Raw genomic sequence first — 19,903 nt, 5'->3', positions numbered from 1 at the left:
AAGTATCACTTTCTACATGCAGTATGTTAATATCAGGCCCATACAGGCTCTTTGTATAATACTATATATTTATATAAAAAAAATGCTTATGTTTTTGTAACTGAGACTGTTTAAATATTTAATTATTACTGCACCAGCCCAGGCCCTTTGCTGCATGTCTTCCTCTCTCTCTCCCTGCCCTCTTTCCTGTTTCTCAACAGCTGTCGACTCTCCCACCCCCCCATCCCCCACCCTCCATTTATGGAAACATGCTTGCTATGTACTTCACTTATAAACAACATACATAATGTATTTGTACTTGTACTTGTACTATGGGAGGCAATGGGAGAAAGTTATTTTTTCTATTTCTTATCCAAATGGACTTCCAATAACTGTGGAAATGCTCTTTCACTTTCATTTATATGTAAAAGACGTTTCTGAATCATGAGTCACAAGCAAAACTGAAAGAGAAGTATTAATCATCATCCCCAGCTCATCACTTGTTGAAGAAAAGTTTGTGGGACAAGTGAACTCAGCTCAGACACACAGAGTGAAGAAGAGGCAGAGAGATCAGCTTCACTCCCGCTGTCGAAAGGCTCACAGAAACCTCCTGAAGTCCTCTTAACCCTTCAGTGAATGGCTGCACATGACTGTGTGGCACAGCTGAGAGGGATGATTTAGACATAACTACTGATCAGTTCAACAAAACCAAAGCCGCCTGAAGCATCCCGACTTCGCTGCTCGGAAAAACCTCAAAAACTGTGTTCATTCAAGAGTCAAACGTAAGTCCAGAGATCTCTGGAAGTCTGCGTGAATGAAGCTGTGTGCGGGTAGGGAGAGCACATGCTCTCTTTATAAAGTGTGCAGGATGTTGAATGAAATGATGAATGCAAACTGACATTGAAGTATATATTAACCATATTATTTATTGCTCAGCCATTGAAATTACTAGGAGAATTTAATGTCCACTCACTCTAATGATTATGTCGTGGGTAACATGAGCTGATTGATTATTCTGCTCAGATTATCTGTTTAATGTTCTGATTTGATATAGTGTTTGAGCCTCTTGAACAGAATTATTGAATTTGGATTAATGTTTGAAATAATGATAACTTGTTACAATATAGGATGTGGGTTGATATATTGTTTATTTTGTTTCATCAGTACAGCACAACTTTCAACAAATTAATCCTCGTGTCCTTCATCGGTCAGCCTGACCTGTCCCCGTCACCGTTGCCTGATCCATACCTGAAACCTTTTTCATCCATCGTCCCCAATTATGTATTTGGACAGAAATTTGAAAATTGAAGTTTTATCTTCCCTTTTTGGACAAACCCTAAAACTTTATGACAGCAGACGTGGGAAATCGGCGGACATTTTGTCTGTTGATGATTTTTTTTTTAACACTGTGACAAGGAAACATCAGGCTTATGTGAAGGAGTTCTTCATTAATGAGAAAGAATTTTTTGCCCCAAAGTATGACTACGACTTCACTAATCTCTCTGACGCGGCTGTGTGCATGAGAGGTGATGAGCTTTATGAGCGCCCAAAAGGTTGGTACCGCATGGCCTTAAAGGTCAAAGGCAAATATCCAGACGGAGACACCTGGCTAGGCACCAAAGGATGGAGGAGTCACTCTGCACCTGGAGAATGGCCTGTTTCCTACCATGGAACGAGCTTAAAAGGAGCCAAAGGCATCATCAAGAGTCACTACAAAGCAGGAGACGGAGATGTATATGGAAGAGGAATCTACTCAACACCAGATATATACGTCGCTGAGAGAGAGAGGTACGCCAAGACCTTCACATCGAAGACAACGGGGAAAAGTTACAAAGTGATCCTGCAAAATCGAATCAATCCTGAATACAGAGAGATTTGCTCAAAATCACACTACTGGCTTATCTGTATTCCTCAAAGTGTGTCAGCAGAGGTGGAGAAACAGATGGTGGAGAGGTCTATTCGACCTTATGGCGTTCTGATTAAGGAATTATAAAACAACCATGAAACAACGTTTACACGGGCCCTTGGTCATCAGAATAACATTGATTATTACCACAGTAACTTGAGACTTGCTTGAGACTTAAAGGTTAAGACTTGAGACTTGCTTGTGCTTCCTTCTATTTATCCTTATGTGCCCTGCTTATTTTGGTTTGTAAAACTCATGGTCCTGATTGGTTCACACAGCCTGCTATACATTTCTTAAAGTGTCCACATGTTGAGAAAAAAACCTTTAATTTGCTTACAGTGTCACAGATGATGTTTCTATGTTGATAATTTGCAGGAGCTCCAATGTCTGTGTGTCAAAAAAGTGATATTTTGAGTAATTTTGGTTCTGCCTTCTCTCAAATTTAGTAAGACTAAATGACACTAGTCTTGTGTTACTAGTGACTCAAAAATCATGACCCAGTTGTGGGCAGTTTAACGTAGGAGTTACTTTCTTTCCCCAGAACTACTCTCTTGTCGAAAGAAAATAGTTTTTACATGAAACTGCTCACAACAAGGTGAATTATCTTCATTTTTGGAAAGAGACACCGGTGTTGAATTTTTCAAATATATTTTTCTGGTGCTAGAAACTGCAAAGGACTTGTTCACAACAAAACGTGTCTGCTGCCAGCTTGGTTGTTACACCTGACAGACACACTTGTGAATCATTCAGATATGTGTTTATTGTAGAAATTAAGAGCTGTAGATGCCCTTTGCTACAGTGTTTTCACAGATGAAGAGTTTAGTCATTAAGGGGCAACACATGCTCTGATAACTGCACTAACTGCTCAGAGCTGCCCCCGCTAGATTTATCACGTGGCTGCAAACAGCGAATCATTAATCACAACAAAACCACTCAATAATTAGCGACTCATGAAATGATTAGCCAGGACACATGTTTGGTGTGGAAATTATGGAAAAGACTTCAGAGGAATGGCCATGAGTATATGTTTCAGTACGTGAAGAGGAAACTGTGGAGAGCTATGTGTACTTACCGCTTTTGGGATTGATGGACAGTGTGTGTGTGTGTCTGTGTACTTTACTTAATATTCATGCTCAGAGATGTTTACCCATTTCAAATCATTTCATATTATATCATCATTTGTTTTCTTAGAAAATACATGACCTCAAAAATGCTACATTGCTAAGTGTGATTTCATTTTCCAGGCATTTTCACTTATTTTTGTTCTATTTTATTGTCCAGTGTCAATAGTGTTATAGTGATTTTTCCTAAAGTCCTATTATTGACAAAATTATCTGTTCTATTATCATTATTTATATAATTATTTTTTCTTATTAACTTCTGTTACGTTTATTTTTTCTTCTGATTGCAAACCTTACAGAGTTTGTGTGGGTGCTGGAAAATTCTAATGCAATGTTGTCAAGGCTTGAAAAGAGCTTAGATGTTATGTTGTTGTGTTGTTTTCATAATTCGCTGTCTTACTGAACAGTTTGCTTTTTTTCTGATAAAGAAATAAGTTGGAGAGATAGATTTTTTTGTGTTTTCTTTTAATTTTTCATCCTTCTGTAAAATGCTATAATGAAACAATAACTCAGCTTGTTAACAGCAATAACATCTGAGTTTTTGATGAAAAACTTTGGAAAACGTGTGGAAACTGTTAATCTAATGTTTCATGAAAGTAAAAATAAATCTAACTTAAAACTAAATTACATCTATGGTTTTATCTGTGTATTATGTATTGTCTGTTTTATGCTTTTCTTGTTTTTTGGGGGTTTTTTTTTCTCGTAATAACATTTTGTCAGCAGATCCAGCCCTGACCAGTTTGGTGACGGAGACATTGAAGATATTAGCTGCTGCTCCTGGCACATGAAATAAGAAAACAGTATTGTTTTTGTTGTTGCTCCACTCCTCAGAAGACCAAATCCTTTGGCCAGCAAGGTGAACAACTATGCTTCATATTTGCTGATCAACAATCAGTATCATTACATAGAAAAATTTTAAGTAAAGTCTGCCTCCATCAGAATAGACAAACCTGATAGACAGCTACACTACTGAATCTCTCTGTCACTTTTTATATTGTCAAGACACTTTTGATGGTTTGGTGATTGGTCTTCACTACAAACTAATTATATCTGTGGCAAAGCGGAGCCACTGTCTCTATTTTGATTACGGTTTGTGCTTAATACGGCCACTATTTAATACAAGTGCAGAGTGTACTGTTCACAGGGTTCATCACTATAGGGACATATTTTTTCAAAATAAAAAAATTAGTTATATCTTCACTGAGACTCTTTTCTTATTCACTTTGATCTACAGGCACAATCGGCACACATGTCATTTACTCAGTAACAACATTAACTTACCTGTGATCAAGTTTTTGACACAGACACACACTGACTGGGCGCTTTTACAGCGTTTACTTTCTCCCAAAGGGGGATGTCGTTGCTCTCAAGACAGGGACATCATGCATGACTGCTCTTGTCCATACTGCCTATGTCAGGGCCCTATCTGTCAGGAATCCTCCTTGCAATACCGTCTCTGACTACGGTCATTAGAGAGTGTGAGAGACTATACCTCTTAATATGTAGTTCTGGTAGTTCTGGTCAGCTTCTGCTCCCACTTTGATGAGACACGTCAGACCTTCAGCCATCACAAACTCATGGACCAGATCTTTGTCATCCTGAAGTAAAGCAGAGAAAGCATTCAGCAGGTTAATATAACATGTAGTGGATGTACACATGCAGAACCACAGAAAATCCCTCCTATAACTCTTTAATTTTATTGTGTTCAAAATGCATTATCTCTCTTACCACATGGTGTCAGTAATGCGCAGGATTGAGATTAAAATTGACAGCACATAAACTTTCTACACCCCCCACTGGTTCAAACCAGCTGATACACAAACCCCACATGTCAACAACTATGTGTTTCACAACATGTTGCTATTGATGCATGTGATATTACAAAAACAAAACTAATGGATGGATTGTTGTGACATTTTACTGTTGCTCATTCAACAGCTTAAATTGAAAAAATAAGGATGGAAACAGAGAGAAAGAAATGTAAGACTTTTAAAGACTTTTAAATTTCCATTAAAGGGACAGTTCACCCCAAAATAAAATAAAAAAACACCTGGCCTGTTGTGCTACGTATTCATTTAGATTTTTTTTTTTTTTTTTTTTTTTTTTTGCTGTGAGTTGCAGTGTTTTGGAGATGTCAGCAGTAGAGATGTCAGCCTTCTCTCAAATATCATGGGACAAAATGGCTCAACACCTGTGTTGATCCAAGCACCAAAACATTCAAAACCAGTGGCTGTTTCCAAAATCATGACTCAAGATAATTCACAGACTGTTGTGAGCAATTTCATGTGGGACGTAGTTTCTTTTTTTAAAGAAAGAAAGTAGTTCTGGCAGATTCTGCTGCAGACAGAAAATAGATCCTACATGAAAACTACTGAAACAAGGTCTGTGAGTATGAGTGAGTATGATTGTGGTGCAGCTGAAACCACTCTGGGAATCTAAAATTTGACTAAATGTAGTTTAAAAATGAATATTTGAATATCAGCTGCAAGTCCACAGGTAAACTAGGTCTTATCTTTCTGATCCTTACTTTCATTTTCAGCTGCTGCCACCTGCATTTTGTCCCTGTCAGGATACAGCTGATAAATATATTCAAAAATCTAATATAACATTAAGTCAGATTACAGCACTTTATCTTCCTTTAATGGTGCAATATGTTGCAAACATCAGTCCAGTGGTCAAAATAGTGAGTAGTAGTTCCCTCTGCCACCTCTTCAAGGTAAACTGACAAAAACAAGTGACAACAAGTCCTCCACTTTAAGTTGGAACTGTCAGCTGTCAGTCAATGTAAAGTTGAGGCCGTTATCCTGAAAGTAAAAACCCACTGCTACGATAATACACACTGTGGACTTTGAGTTAAGTGGCTGCCTGTCTCACTGCCAGCCGAACTCCATAACATTATACTAAATTTAACTGTTGTGAACATCTGTGGCTTCAACAAGATTATTAATAATTTCTTAAAACTCATAAACAGACACTGTCTCATTCAGTGAACATTCAGCATCAGTGTGAACTCTATAAATTAAATGCCAAACAAAAACAATCATTCTGGCCTGGGAAAAAAGTTCAAAGGGGTACACCGGCTGCAGTGTTGATGTTAGAGAAATGAGTATTTCAACTTAGCATGTTTCCTTAATCTCTGATGACATATCATGGTAATTATACAATTTTTACAGTAAATATATTGCAGATTTCTCCTTTGATGAATTTCATTACAAGTGAATGATGAATGACTACACTAAATAAAATGTAATAGTGTTGTGTTGTGTAGTTTTTGTTTCCTCAGCCCTTATTTATAAAATGGATTTATGATCAATTTAGGATTTTTAAGTAATACTTATGATCAAAACCAAGTAGCTATAAGTAGTGATTATAAAACTTTACTTGGACGTGGAAATGATTTTATCTCTAAACAAAGTCAAGACCTGATTCAAGTGATTTTTCTGTTGGTTATGTAGGAGTATTGAAGTTTGGGGCACATACGCACCCAAGTGAGCTTTGCATGAACTTTGCATCAGCAATAGAAACAATGTGATAGAAATTACTTGTTTGGCTTTATTTGCCAACATACTATTTAGTTCATGGTATAATATGTGTCCTGGCTTCAATCTCCTCTATCATCGCTGTGACCTCTACCAAAAAGTTCCAAAAAACTTTGCTCTTTTGATCCATGGCTGTTTCTTACTAAGCCCTCATTTGTGCTACATTGTAAAGGTGAAAGGTGTTAGACTATATAAATATATCTACATGTTATACTACTTAATAATTTCCCTCGTGCCATTTTTATGTGCTGTGTTTTCTAACCCGTGAAATTGTCTTTCATGGGAAACTGCATGTGCTGCTGTCTTGACCATAAATACAATGAAATAAATGAAATTTCCTCTGCATTTTAAAAAAATATATTATTATTATATTAATTATAAAATTATAATTAATAACTAGCTCTGAAAGCAAATGTCTAGAAAAAAATAATAGTAAGCAGACATTGAAGTGTACAACTATCATACAATTTATTTTAAAAATTTAATACACAAAGTGGTTCAAGACAAAAAAGACATAACAGCTTGTCTCTATAAAGCACAAACATTTGCGCTCCAGGTTACAGCCAGGCCTAATTATATTATTATATTAAATTTATGTACCAGACGGAGCACAATCTCTCAAGATCTCATAGGGAACATGATTTCACATGGTCTCATGTGGGTGCAGATGTAAACAACAAGAGAACAGTTTGCTGTAGTAAAGCTTTGTGATGGAAAAAAAAACTGAAGCAAAAGATAAACAAGTCTGGATGGGAAAATGTTTGGGAAGACGCATCAACACCGTCAGTTTATTCTTGAACCTGAACTGGAGGTGAGATTTTAACCACCAATTTGTGAACAGTAGTATGCTAGAAAGTTTACTGTTGTTACAGTTGTTACTATGCATTCTGGGACATGTAGTTTATGGACACATCCGTTGCACAGCATAGAACTGTATATTCTTTGCAAGCTCTTGCGTGCCACATAAAATGAGGTGCGGGGGCGGATTTTGCCCACGGGCCATGAGTTTGGCACATGTGCCCTTAATGCTTGCAACTAAAGCACTCACTGCCACTAAATCCTACGCATTGCTCCTTTAAAGTTTGCTGTTTTGTTGTGCTATTATATTTGCCTATTCTTGTGTGTGTTTGTGTGTGTGTGTGCTCCAGAAAAAGCCCTTGGTATTTTAGGTGGCTGACTCCTCTCATCCTAAAATAAAGATTCACACAAACACAAACACCCACCCACATACCCACACACACAGGCTTACACACACCCACACAGATACACACACACAGGGAGAGAAATGCCACGTTGATGGAGATCCCTGTCATCATGGAAGCGCACAGTGGCCACAATAACCAACTGTATTCTGCAACAACAAACTGACAGTAATTGCATATGAAATATGTGTGTGTGTGTGTGTGTGTGTGTGTGTGTGTGTGTGTGTGTGTGTGTGTGTGTGTGTGTGTGTGTGTGTGCATGTGTTACCTGAAAAATTTGCTTTAGAGAGAACAGTGCCCTTCTCAAGTCACGTCCATTGGAGTTATACAGTCTTTCTGGAGAGAGAAAGAGACAAAGAAGTGGTTATTTTTCTTTTTTATTCAGTATCATTCAGTAACAAGTCACTCGCACAAAATGTTTCCACCTGACTTGAGGCAAGCTCATCTGTTCTGCTCTGCTCTGCGCACCTTTTCATCTCTCACCAATCTTCACGTGTTTCATGACTGGATCAATAAAACCTGAGAGTAAAATGAGTCTCAGCTGTGCAAAAGCCGCACGATAATAGTTTGATATGCAAGAGGAATGATGGAACCAATCGCACCGCTCGCCTCTGATCACCTGCGGCAGGCACTTCATCACACACTTTCACCGTGTCCTCACTCGCAGAGCAACATGTGCATTGTCTCGCTCACACACACACACACACACACACACACACACACACACACACAGCAGTGGTGATTAGAGCTGTATTGGAATGTTAATGAGCTGCTGGCCGGGCTTCAACGGTGAGGTATTCAGGTCACGACACGGAAAACACTCAGAACCAACGGCTACGAGCTCTTATACCACCACAATCATATTTAGTCTTATTATTTCTATCCTGTTTCTAACCAGCCATAATTATATTTTGGTGTTCATTTTTGATCTGAAGTTTGGATTTTGTTCAAAAATATATTTCTTTAAAACCACAAGTGCCAATTTCCTGTACTGTACGCCACGTCCTCTCTTAAAGTAAATACTACGCTAAACACTTGTACGTAAGAAAAGGGCAACACATTCCAGAAACTGCCAGCACTATACAGCTGGACTGAATAAATATAAGAGCCACCTCACTCTTGGTGTAACAATAAACCAGCGCAAAAAATAACAATTACCAACATAAACCACCACAAATCACTGACAAACATTCACATTTTGGAACTTAAAATAGCAAGGTGAGGTCCGCCTCTCAGCTGCATCAGCAGCACATGTGAATGTCACGAGCCACAATCCTACAGCTCCACACAATGGTTGAAGGATGCCATTACACAAACTACAAAAGCTTTCCAGATGGCTGGTTGTGCATCAACATCACCTGACAGAATTTTCCACCACTACACTGAGGTTCAGTTTTAGCCTAATGTAATCTTAATACTACTACTACAACAACTACTACTATACACTACTACAACTACCACTATACACTACTACTACTAACAATAATAAAAATGATAATAATAATGATGACTAATACTCATCAGCATCAATATCAGATCTGAACTGAAAAAGTATATCGGTGTATCACTATTTGAGATGCAAGAATACTACACTCATGAAGCTTATGACATTACATTTTTGGTCAGACTGTGTAAGAAAGTTGTTGGTTAAACCCCATGGTAATATTTTAGGCTCTACTTAAATATTCAGTGTCCAAGACTCTTCCCAATATCTGAACCTTGTGTATTGGCGAATACTCAGTACCAATCCAGTGCATTAAAAAAAGACACGATGTAGGAGTCCAATCCACTCAGGAAATAGTCCATTTTGTCTTCACCACAACCCCAAAACAGTTCAGCCCAATCCAGCTCACAATCACAAAAGAAAAACAAACTAATCCAGGAAATAAAAATTGAAAAAGCAGAATTTGCGGACACTTCAGTAGCAGAGATTATGTACAATATATACACCATGGTAGAATTGATTAGTGACTCAGGTTTGTAGCGTCGGCTTTAGCCAAGATACTGGCAGCTCCTGGAGAAACTCAGACAGATGTACACAATCCTCCTGACACAGACTTCACAGACCTTCAGCTTACCACGAGCTGACTACAGTAACGCTGACTTTGCCACATGATTTGTTGCAGAGATAAAGCTGACTTTTCTCTCCTCTACTGACCATAAAATGTCTCTGTATGTCTACACTACCCTACTTTAACTTCGGTCGTGATGGTGGTACTTGGACTGCCTAATATTGTCTGAGGTGGTACACTGTATGTAGGGCATATCACTCTTTTGGTAAGTTGGCAAGTTTCGCAGCAGGTAGGTGTAGCTTCTCCTACACAGCTGGAAGGGAAGAATGAGGTGAGGTATTTGCAGCCTGCAAGCTCACCACTAGATGCCACTAAATCCTACAAATACTGGTCCTTTAATGCTGTCGCTGTACAAAAACCTTATACTTTCCATCGTTCCTCTTATTTTGTTCAGCCCTGCATATACAAGTATTTGTATTTGAATGTTATACAGAACTTGTATTTGCATGAGCACACCACTCTGATGAACAAACAACAGAAACACTGTTATTTAAAGCTCCGCATTAAGCTCAAAGTCTGTTTAGTTGACTGTCCATACTGTCCATTTGTGAGTATGAACAGTTGTGCATTTAACTGTGTCTCAGCAGGGGGGTTGGGAACCTGTGCATGTAAATCCCAAGTTTGCGTGTTGATGACAAATCCTTCAGTCCATCAGGACAGCAGGGTTGGTTAAAAGCGTATGAAGGTAAGGTCTGCCGTCTGGATCTCAGTGGTAGCCATCGCTAAGCTAGACAAGTCTAACCCAAGACCAGGGTCAAAATCATTATCATTCCGCACACAGACGAAGAATTACAGGCTTGTCTGTCTCTCCATCTGCAGCAGGACCCTTCCTGTGAGATCAGCAGCAGCATTCATGAAATACATCTGTGATAGTGTACAGCAGGGATAATCAAATCATCCAAATCATAACTGCCAAAAGGCAACTGGCACAAGTGTGTGTAAATGTCTGGGAAAAAGTGACTCTCACCAAAAAGTTAAAAATATGGTAGGAGAGAAAGAGAGGACTTTATACTTTAATAAAGGAAGGGAAGGTCAGATGAGGACAGGACAGGACAGGACCACTGAGTCCAGTGTCTAATTGAGGAAAGAGTGCATTTCTGGGTAATCAAGGCAAGGAGAAAAATGAGAAACATTTATGTCTCTGTTATGTAACATGAAACTTTTCTCAGCTCATCCAGCGGATTGAAAAGATGTTTGGTTTGCAGTAAGGGCCTGGCAGTTGTAGGGGACAAACACCCACAGCGCCGTGTCAAAACCAGCTGACTTCACATTCACAGTGTCAGGTTACAATCAAAGGGATTTATCTTCGTATCTATTTAACTGACATCATTTTGAAATAATAACAACCAGTTCAATTCACACTCTGAGATCAATAAATATGATTACTGCTCTCAAATAGCCGGTTTTATCTGCTTTCCTTGTTCTCGTTTCTCTAGGTTTCCCTGGAAATCAAGTGGCCACTTGACGGTGGAGGGAACACGCCGTCTGGCTCTTGAGGGTCAATGATTCATTCAGTGGGTCACGTCTAATGTTCATGTTCTTCATCGGGCCATGAGCATGCCTGTCAGAATGACCTTTACCAAGACGTCTGCTGTCCATCAGGAGCATGTCAGCGGCAGCGATAAGTTTTAAACTTGGCACGATTCATTCTGGTGAAGCACCAATGATGCAGTCAGGTGTGAAAAGGTCGTCACACTGTGTTAAAATTAGCTAGAGTTTACAAAAAGAGCAGCGTAAACAAACAAACACTGAATTAAATGGTCAGAAAATAATTTTTTTAGAATTCTATAATCTTTCATGTTTACATTTATTCAATATTCTGAGTTCCACATTCCTTTTTTCCATACATTTGCTACGCTGCACTTTTTAAAGAAAATGAAATTCTACCTTAACAAAAGTATAAATGCAACTAGTGTATCAATACTCAATACCTTTAAGGTACTGATTGAAATTACCCAGTCACAAGTAGTATCAAACCTTTTCCTGTCAAACAATACCTGCATTCTAACCTGTTGGTACTCAGGTCTTGGAAAAAAAGACTATTAATATGGTTTTGCAGCAAATCATCGTGGGTGTTGGAAAAAAGGAAGTGAATAAAGTATTCCATTGGTACCAGTATCACTTTAAGGATTCAGTAACTGGTGTCATCATTTTTTAAATGATGCCCAGCCCTTAATGTGAAACTTTTGTTTTTGCTCCCATTTTGTTTCTCTTCAAATGTTGTTGTCTCAATAAAAAGCCACTATAAAAGTGTTACCTTAGAAAAAAAATGACATTAACTAGGCACTGACTGATGGCTTTCTGACACAGACACAGATACCAAATCTTTATTCCCAGGAGGAGCAAAGTCATGACCCGCTCTGCTCCACCTCTGATTGGCTTACCCTGATATTTTTACCCTAACTCTAACCAATCATTCTTCATTCCTAAACCTAACCAACCCAGAAAACAAAGGTGATGAGTACTTGCCAATCAGAGACAGAGTAGGGCAGGTCAGGACTTTGCCTATGCAGAAATGTCAGAATTAACACCAGTATTAATGTGTTTCATCACAGTACAGCACTGTAATTGAGTTTACAGCTCAAAAGTTTTTCTATTTGTGTCTTTTCATGTATAATAATTTCTAAATACATTATATATTATTTTAGATTACCTGTATTAATTATAAAAATACCAGTGAAAAGTTCACGGTGTCATTTTTGATTTTCCATGTATATGTAGATTTTCTTAAATGTGTTCATTGTAATACGAAAACACTTCTTCACTTGTTTTCTTCAGGCTTAAACATTCAGAGGTAAATTTGTTAAACTTATTGGGATGTTTATTGTGGTGTGCAGTTGAACAAACAGTCTTATGCGCCAACATTAATGTCGTCATGGCAATTCCCTGTAATCGTCTGATAGCTGCTAACAAAGTCTTGTCAACATAATTACCCTCCTGCTCCAGATTAAACAGAGTTTGACATGCTAAATAATCAATGGGCCATTTTCCCATTGGCACAAAGGACTGCAGCTGTCTTAACACTGCATGTCTGGAGTGATGGTGCTTTCAAGCTGGAAATAATTCAGACAAATCACTCTCACCTTCAACCTCTGGGCCAAACAGGCCTAACAACACTATTTCAGTGCCAGCATCTGTCTGTAGTCCAGAGGGAGACTGAAATAACAGCAAAACAAAAACCAGGAAGATAACATATCTTAATTAGATGTCCTCCACCAGTCTATGAGACAGAGCAGGAGATTAGGGGATAAATAAAGACAAAGAAGGGGAAAATAGCAACAGGATGGTTTGGGAATGGAGGATTTGACTGTCCACGTGTCTTCTGCTGGTCATTCTCCTTTTTTCCTGGCCTTCGGTTTTATTATTGTCATACGAAAAGCTGAAACCCTCACTGGGATGTGTCATTGTGGCTTGAGCATGTGCTTGTGTTGAGTGTGTGTGTGTGTGTGTGTGCGTGCGCATGCATGCATGTGTGTGATTGTGTGCACGCGCCCATGTGTAGGCCACTGCCTCATGTGTTTGCTGAGTGCAGACAGACAGATGAAGGAAAGACAGAAAGGCACATTTCATTTATAGGTTCGCTTGGAGTTTTACTGTTTTGTTTTGGAGGACTCACAGTCCTTGTCCACACAGTTTCACCATGACCTCACATGCACTGCAATATGTCAGCCTTTAGCCCCATATTCCATCTTAAATTTTAATTGTCTCAAAGCGAGAGGAAAAGTCTGTTTTAATCTAACATGATTAAAGCAAAACTCTTTGTACCGTAAGCCTTTTAAAGTATAACTGCACCCACAGGTCTGAGCCCAGCTCCATCTACTGCATAATTTTTAAAGAGTGCAAAAAAAGTGGGCAGAGGGACTGAAGAGGGGGGCGGGGTGGGGTGCACAGGACAACCACAGCTGGGGGCGTCTCCGCATGGTCACAATGAACTCCACTCAGTGTAACAGTAAACTGCTTTGACAGTCATTAAGTCTCCCAAGTACTGTGGTTCCTCCTTTTACAATTCCTGTACAGATTTTTTTCTTAAACTACTAGCTAGTCTTAGTCCATTAGTTCTGTGCTAACACATAATGGGAATTCTTATTAACAAGCTAGCAGAAATTAGCAGTCCAATCGCTGTGGTATTATCTTGATAAATTTACTTTATATGCTTACATAAAACAACCTGAGTGCTTTACAGATGTGTGAGTTTTTCTGGCTTCAACACACCACACTGACCAGCTACAGCAACATTAAAGGCGTGATGCACAGTTTCTAGAAGTGTATGATTCCACTTTTTCCCATGGTTCTAGTGTTAAAAAAGCACACAAAAATTGCAATAAATTGGAATATTCAATTGCAATACTTCAGAATTGCAATGCATGTTAAATTGGCACCCGAGCATCATGATGGTATTGAATGAGAAGATAAGGAGGGAGGCTGCCCAACGCCCACCTCCGTGTGTTGGTGTACCATTTCATCACAGTATTGCAATTTAGTTTACAGCTCGAAAACATGTTCAAGTGTGCAGTTCCTCTTTAATGGTGTTAAACAACACACTAAACCTATAAATTACACCCCCATGTGTAGGGCTAACTCTATAATTAGAGCTTTATCAAAGGAGCGTCATGGACAGTGGAGTCCAGTTTCTGTTGGAGCTTGGTTTACACTCTCATGGAATTTATCATATCAAAACACCACAAATGAAGACCCAAGAGATATTAAAAAAAAATCATTATGTCCATCGTGCTTCAAAATACATATTATTTTAAACCTCAATAAAGTTAAAATGCCTATTTTAACAACTTTACAGAAGAGTGTTTCAGAATATAGCAGACAGCTACAATGGGAGCACCTGTATGTGCATTAGCACACGTGTACATGTGTGCGTGGGAGTGTCCTCTGCAGTGAAACAGGGATTCCCCCAGTGCTGAGGCCGTCTGCTAAGTCGTTCAGGACTGGTCAGATCCCTCCTTCCCCTCCTGCCATAATGAGATTAGTGCTGTGACCCTTCAGCTTTGACTAATCCCTCAACATTTACTTCACCATCTACACATCTCCAAACAGAAAAACACACAGGCCATCTCAGGCTACAGTGGGCCTAATCCACAGCAATTACACTCAAAACCGCACTGTGTTTTGCTGTACCCCTGCTGCAACGCATCGAATACGAGTCCCCCAAGACAAATTCTGCTTTGTTGGCCTCAGCAACAACAATCTACTACTACTATGCTTAATCCTCCGACTTAAGAATAAGCAGCCAGCTCAGCAGATGTTTCTTTAAGGCCACATGGTTAAAGAAACAGTGGTGTGAAGTAGGGCTGCACAATTAATCGTAATATTATCTAAATTGCAATATGGCCAAGAGCAACATCCAAATCGCAGAATTAGAAGCAAGATTCTGGTAAAACGTGGAAGAAAACAGCATTAAAATGAGCTACTGTAGTGCTGCAGAGGTTCTCTGGCCTAAAAATCTTGGTGTAGCCCTTGTGTGATAGTGGGAGAATCACAAAAAGAGAAAACTCTGATTGGCATTCAGCCTCTCAATAGCTTACCATTGATTTGTGGCTGGTGAGTGAAGCAAATCTACCAGCCACCTGCATGACAACAGGGTAAATGGGCAAAGTAAGCATCTAGTTCATGGACATAGTGGAGCATGTAGTAGTCGAAGAATCTTATATTATATTTCCCTCAGGAGACCAGAGCTACGTGACAAGAATAGTGGACTCACAGTTATCTTATTAAGTGTGCAACTTTGTCATCATTAGTGTATGAAATCTTCACACAGTGACCTTCACCTTTGACCACCAAAATCTAATCAGTCCATCCTTGAGTCCAAGTGGTCATTTTTACCAGGTTTGTTAAGATCACTCCTATTTTTGGTCGGCATCCACTATCTACGTTTTCAAAGCCCCGGAAAAAAATAACAACCCCAAAAATAGCAACCTACATCCTGAAAATGACAAATTAGTACTTACATCACTAATGGTACAAATGTAAAGAAGCTAGCAGCTATAACCTTTTCTTTTCAGGGGACTTCAATGCCTGGGCTCTCCTGCTCATGTGCAAACGTTCCACCACAGCAACACTATTTTGCAGGGAAAGCAGTTGCTGCAGCTATGGTTTAGCTCCACCCAAGACGATTATGATTGGGCATTTTTTTTTCTTTATAGCAGAATATCAATGCTATTGAGTGCTGTGGAGAGAGGTCCCTATCATTACCACTGGATCCTGGCTCAAAGTCAATCTTCTCCCAACTTCTGTCTAGAAATACAAACCCAGATGAAGTTGGGGTCTCAGCAGCTAAAATCACTTCTTCTAGTGCACATCTTTACCTTTGTGTGGTCCTACACACTAAAGGAAGTGTAAGAGATCCAATACAGCGTCTGCTCTTTCTACTTTTACCAGCCATGCCTTAAATATTGAGCATAATTAAGATAATTTAAGACTGAACTGATTAGATGAACAAAACAAAACAAATAGTCTTTCATATAAACAGACAGAGAGCAGCAGTACAAAGGAAATAAATGCAGTCAACAAACCACGCACAGTATGTACATAAACCTGTTCTACTGTATGTGCTTTGGTCACAGGATATTTACAGACCCCCCCCCCCCCGAGGTCAACCAAGGGTAATATTTTTCAGGATGGTACAACTGTCTATGGGTCAGGCGAGAGACGGGCGGGTCACAGCTGGTGGTCCTGCATCTAAGCCCGATTAGAACCGCTGACTCGTGTTTCTGGAGGATTTCATTGCACCCCTCTAAAAAAGCCTCCATGCGGCTGTCTGGGCCAATCAGTCAGTTGGCTTTCAAAGTAGGTCTTCACCGGGATCTAAAATAAAGAAGTGAGAGGAGCATGAGGTGTCATGGCACGCTGGAGAGCTTGGTTTAATCCTGGGAAGTCTTTCCCTCTCTCTGCTGGTATCACGCTAAATATAGGTTGCGGGTTGTGTATCAAACATACTGTAACAAGCCTGGATACCGGGTTCAATCATTGTGCAGGTCATGAAGTGCACTGCATGACCTGCAGCGTGTCTGATACTCACTGTATATGTCAGAGACGATATTGAGTGAAGGAAAAATTAAGTCAACTAGATGAGACTTATTTCCATTTGCAGGAATGTCAGGAATGTCAGCAATTTCTTTTGTTTCCAGCTAATCATATAAGACAATGACCTTCACACCTCTGGCAAGTGTTTTCACTTGTTTTAAGATAACAGATGTGACAATAGTCTGGTACTAAGGGATTTCTTCTTCTCACTTGTCATCCGGCTTAGTGGGTGAGTGTTGCGCCACTGTGTCACCCAAAAAAACATACAACCAGCAATGAACGGAATTGCAGATAGTCAATATTTTCAATATTTCATACAGTCGCCCAACACTGGTGATGACACTGGAGACTGTGAGAACTCATGCAAAGGCCTTATAAAGAGTATAATAAAGAAAATTAGAGCCACAACAATTGATTGATTATGATTAATTGGTCTGAGTAATTTAAAAGTTAAAATTCTCTGATTTCACCTCCTTGAATGTGAGTATTTTTTGGTTTCTCCTCTGTGACAATAAACTTAATATTCAGGTTGTGAGTAAAACAAGACATTTGAGGACGTCATCTAAGGTTTTGGGGAAAACTGACTGACCACCACGTTCCACCATTTTCTGATATTTTAAAACAAACAAACAATCAATTAATTGAGAAAATAACCAACTGATAATCAACTATGAAAATAATTGTTAGCTGCAGCCCTAATGACAATAGTTAAATATAAGAAGATGCTATGTTATTCGCAGTCTTGTACCTTTGCTTCTCCAATCTTTTTTTTTCAAAATCAAATGTTTTATGGTCACAGTTCATCTTGAAGTTATATAAGGATGTTCTAAAACCTCAGTGGAATGACTGAATGGGAAATTCATCTTCACAGCCACACATGTTCAAAAAGTGTGCTGTCATCATTGAGCTCTATAGACTAATGAAAACATACACTGAATATTATATTTAATTTCTGCCATAATCTGACAATTAAACCCTTCAAATGTTACACACTTGACCTTCAATGTTTCTCAGTAAAACTTTGCGTTTCGTATCAGTACCCATGTGCAAAGGTACAGTTGGGTGGTATTTTTTTCTTGTGTGCACATATGCGTGGAGTGGCATGTACATTAATCTGTAGTTAAAAGAATAAATACTCCATCAATCTGTCATAATGGAATATAGTTTGGACAATAATGCACGATTTCAGTCTCATGTCAAGTGAAGTGAAAAGGAAAAGTTGGCAGGCAGCAAAGGCCAGGCTGTGGAGGACAACTCAGTTATTTTGCGACTGTCTATTTTTTGTCTGTTGGTCTTGGCCTACAGTACGAGTACTGGAGGCTGCTGATGGTACAGATGACGATAGAGGCCCCATGAGCTCAGTCTGTGTGTGTGTGAGTGAGTGAGTGAGAGCGAGCGAGAGAGAGAGAGAGGAAAAGAGGGAAAGAAAGGGAGAGTGAGACCTCCAAGGTTTCACTGTGGGATTCATGAGATTTAAAGAATGGCTACAGACAGACAGAGATTACACTCAGCTCAGTAACAACACACACACACACACACACACACACACACACACACACAAAAACATATACTGAGGTTGATACAGTACAACAACAGAGACCTAAATGCAAACACACTGTGAATGGAAACGCTTGGGAGTAAATGAAAACAAACTTTTATATGAATGCCATAAATCCATCTCTGTGCAAACAAACTAACACACTGATATACAAGACATGCAACACACACACACACACACACACACACACACACACACACACACACACACACACACACACACACACATAGTTAAACATCTCCAGACTGTAACCTTGAACCCTGATGAAGGACATCAGCTGTGAAAGAAGCTCAGAAGCAGATGTCCTCAGGAAGAAAACTTACTGCCACATAAACACACGCAAACACATGAAAATACACACACACACACACACACACACACACACACACACACACACACACACACACAGACAAATAGTTTGGCCCAACACTTTGAGACCAGAACGTGCCTTGTGCCCTTCATATGCCCCCAGCACCTCTGAATTAGCCCACAAACACACACACACAGAAATAGTTACCCACAACACAAACACAAATATACCCAGGCACCCTGTGTTACCACAGCGTTGACAGGCTCGAGACCGACGGACAGCTACAGTGCTGCTCTATATTCATACGCACAGGAACACACACACACACACACTACTTAAGTTACTACACTGTAACCAAATGGAGAGTGACGACTCATATACTCACATCAAAATTCAATACATTGAATAATATGATACCTGATAAATTTAAAAACTGACTTGTTCAGATCTTTCCTCTGTGCTTCTGTTCTTGCTTTCTTTGCTTGCTGTGCTTTCTTTACAGTGTAACTGTAAAACAGGCCTTGAGTTTTACACAATGAAAGTCTCAGTAATAATCATAAATAAATAAGACTGTGGTGGAGATTGCAGTCTCTGTGTCATGTTATTGTAACTGCTAGTGTTTCTCAACATTGACCCCTCTGGTGCTGGAAGACAAGCAGCAGAGACTGGTCAGGAATTACTGTCCAACACAGGAAAAACTCACAGTATATCACTGGTACAGGAAATGTAATGAACATTATAACGTCCCAGTGAAGTTGACGGTTGACCTTTTGGATATAAAATTCTCTCCAGGAATTCCTGAGACATCCTGTTCACCAGAATGCTACAGATGGACTTAAGGTAACAGTGAACCTGAACTTTGACCTTTGACAACCAAAATCTAATCCATTCATCCTTGACTTAAAGTGGACTTTTGTACCAAATTTGAAGAAATTCCCTCGAGGCATTCCAGAGAAATCATAGTCACAAAAATGGGATAGACGTGGGGTCTCAGCGACCTAAAACTTTGACCAATAAAATCTAATCAGCTCAACCTTGTGTCCAGATGGACATGTTCGACAAATCTGAAGGAATTTCGTCAAAGTGTTCTTAAGATATTGCACTACTGAGAATGAGACGGATGGATGAACAGCCCAAAAAACAGAGGAAGAAGAATTTATAGGAAGTGACTGTTGTACAGC

At 39.3% G+C, this 19,903-nt stretch overlaps 2 protein-coding genes across 6 annotated transcripts in view; one reads left to right on the top strand and one right to left on the bottom strand.

Annotated features, from left to right (window-relative positions):
• The window catches only part of fhod3a (formin homology 2 domain containing 3a), a 93,647-nt gene that overhangs the window by 43,195 nt on the left and 30,549 nt on the right, over positions 1-19,903 (bottom strand). For all 5 annotated transcript variants that reach the window (XM_084738413.1, XM_084738415.1, XM_084738414.1 and 2 more), the window contains exons 5-6: positions 8,016-8,083; positions 4,499-4,604 (exon numbers count right to left, since the gene is read on the bottom strand). In XM_084738413.1, the coding sequence (XP_084594539.1) occupies positions 4,499-4,604; positions 8,016-8,083 (174 nt within the window). The remainder of the gene's footprint in view (positions 1-4,498; positions 4,605-8,015; positions 8,084-19,903) is intronic.
• LOC146312794 (uncharacterized) lies at positions 1,156-2,015 on the top strand. The gene has a single exon (XM_084739194.1). The coding sequence runs from the start codon at positions 1,259-1,261 to the stop codon at positions 1,970-1,972; it is 714 nt and encodes a 237-aa protein (XP_084595320.1). The 5' UTR covers positions 1,156-1,258; the 3' UTR covers positions 1,973-2,015.

Source organism: Lutjanus erythropterus, chromosome 16 (genome assembly GCF_056507025.1).
Source record: "Lutjanus erythropterus isolate fLutEry1 chromosome 16, fLutEry1.hap2, whole genome shotgun sequence".
Classification (NCBI taxonomy): domain Eukaryota; kingdom Metazoa; phylum Chordata; class Actinopteri; order Lutjaniformes; family Lutjanidae; genus Lutjanus; species Lutjanus erythropterus.
The sequence above is the reverse complement of the archived record's forward strand: the minus strand, read 5'-3'. Positions and strand labels throughout refer to the sequence as shown.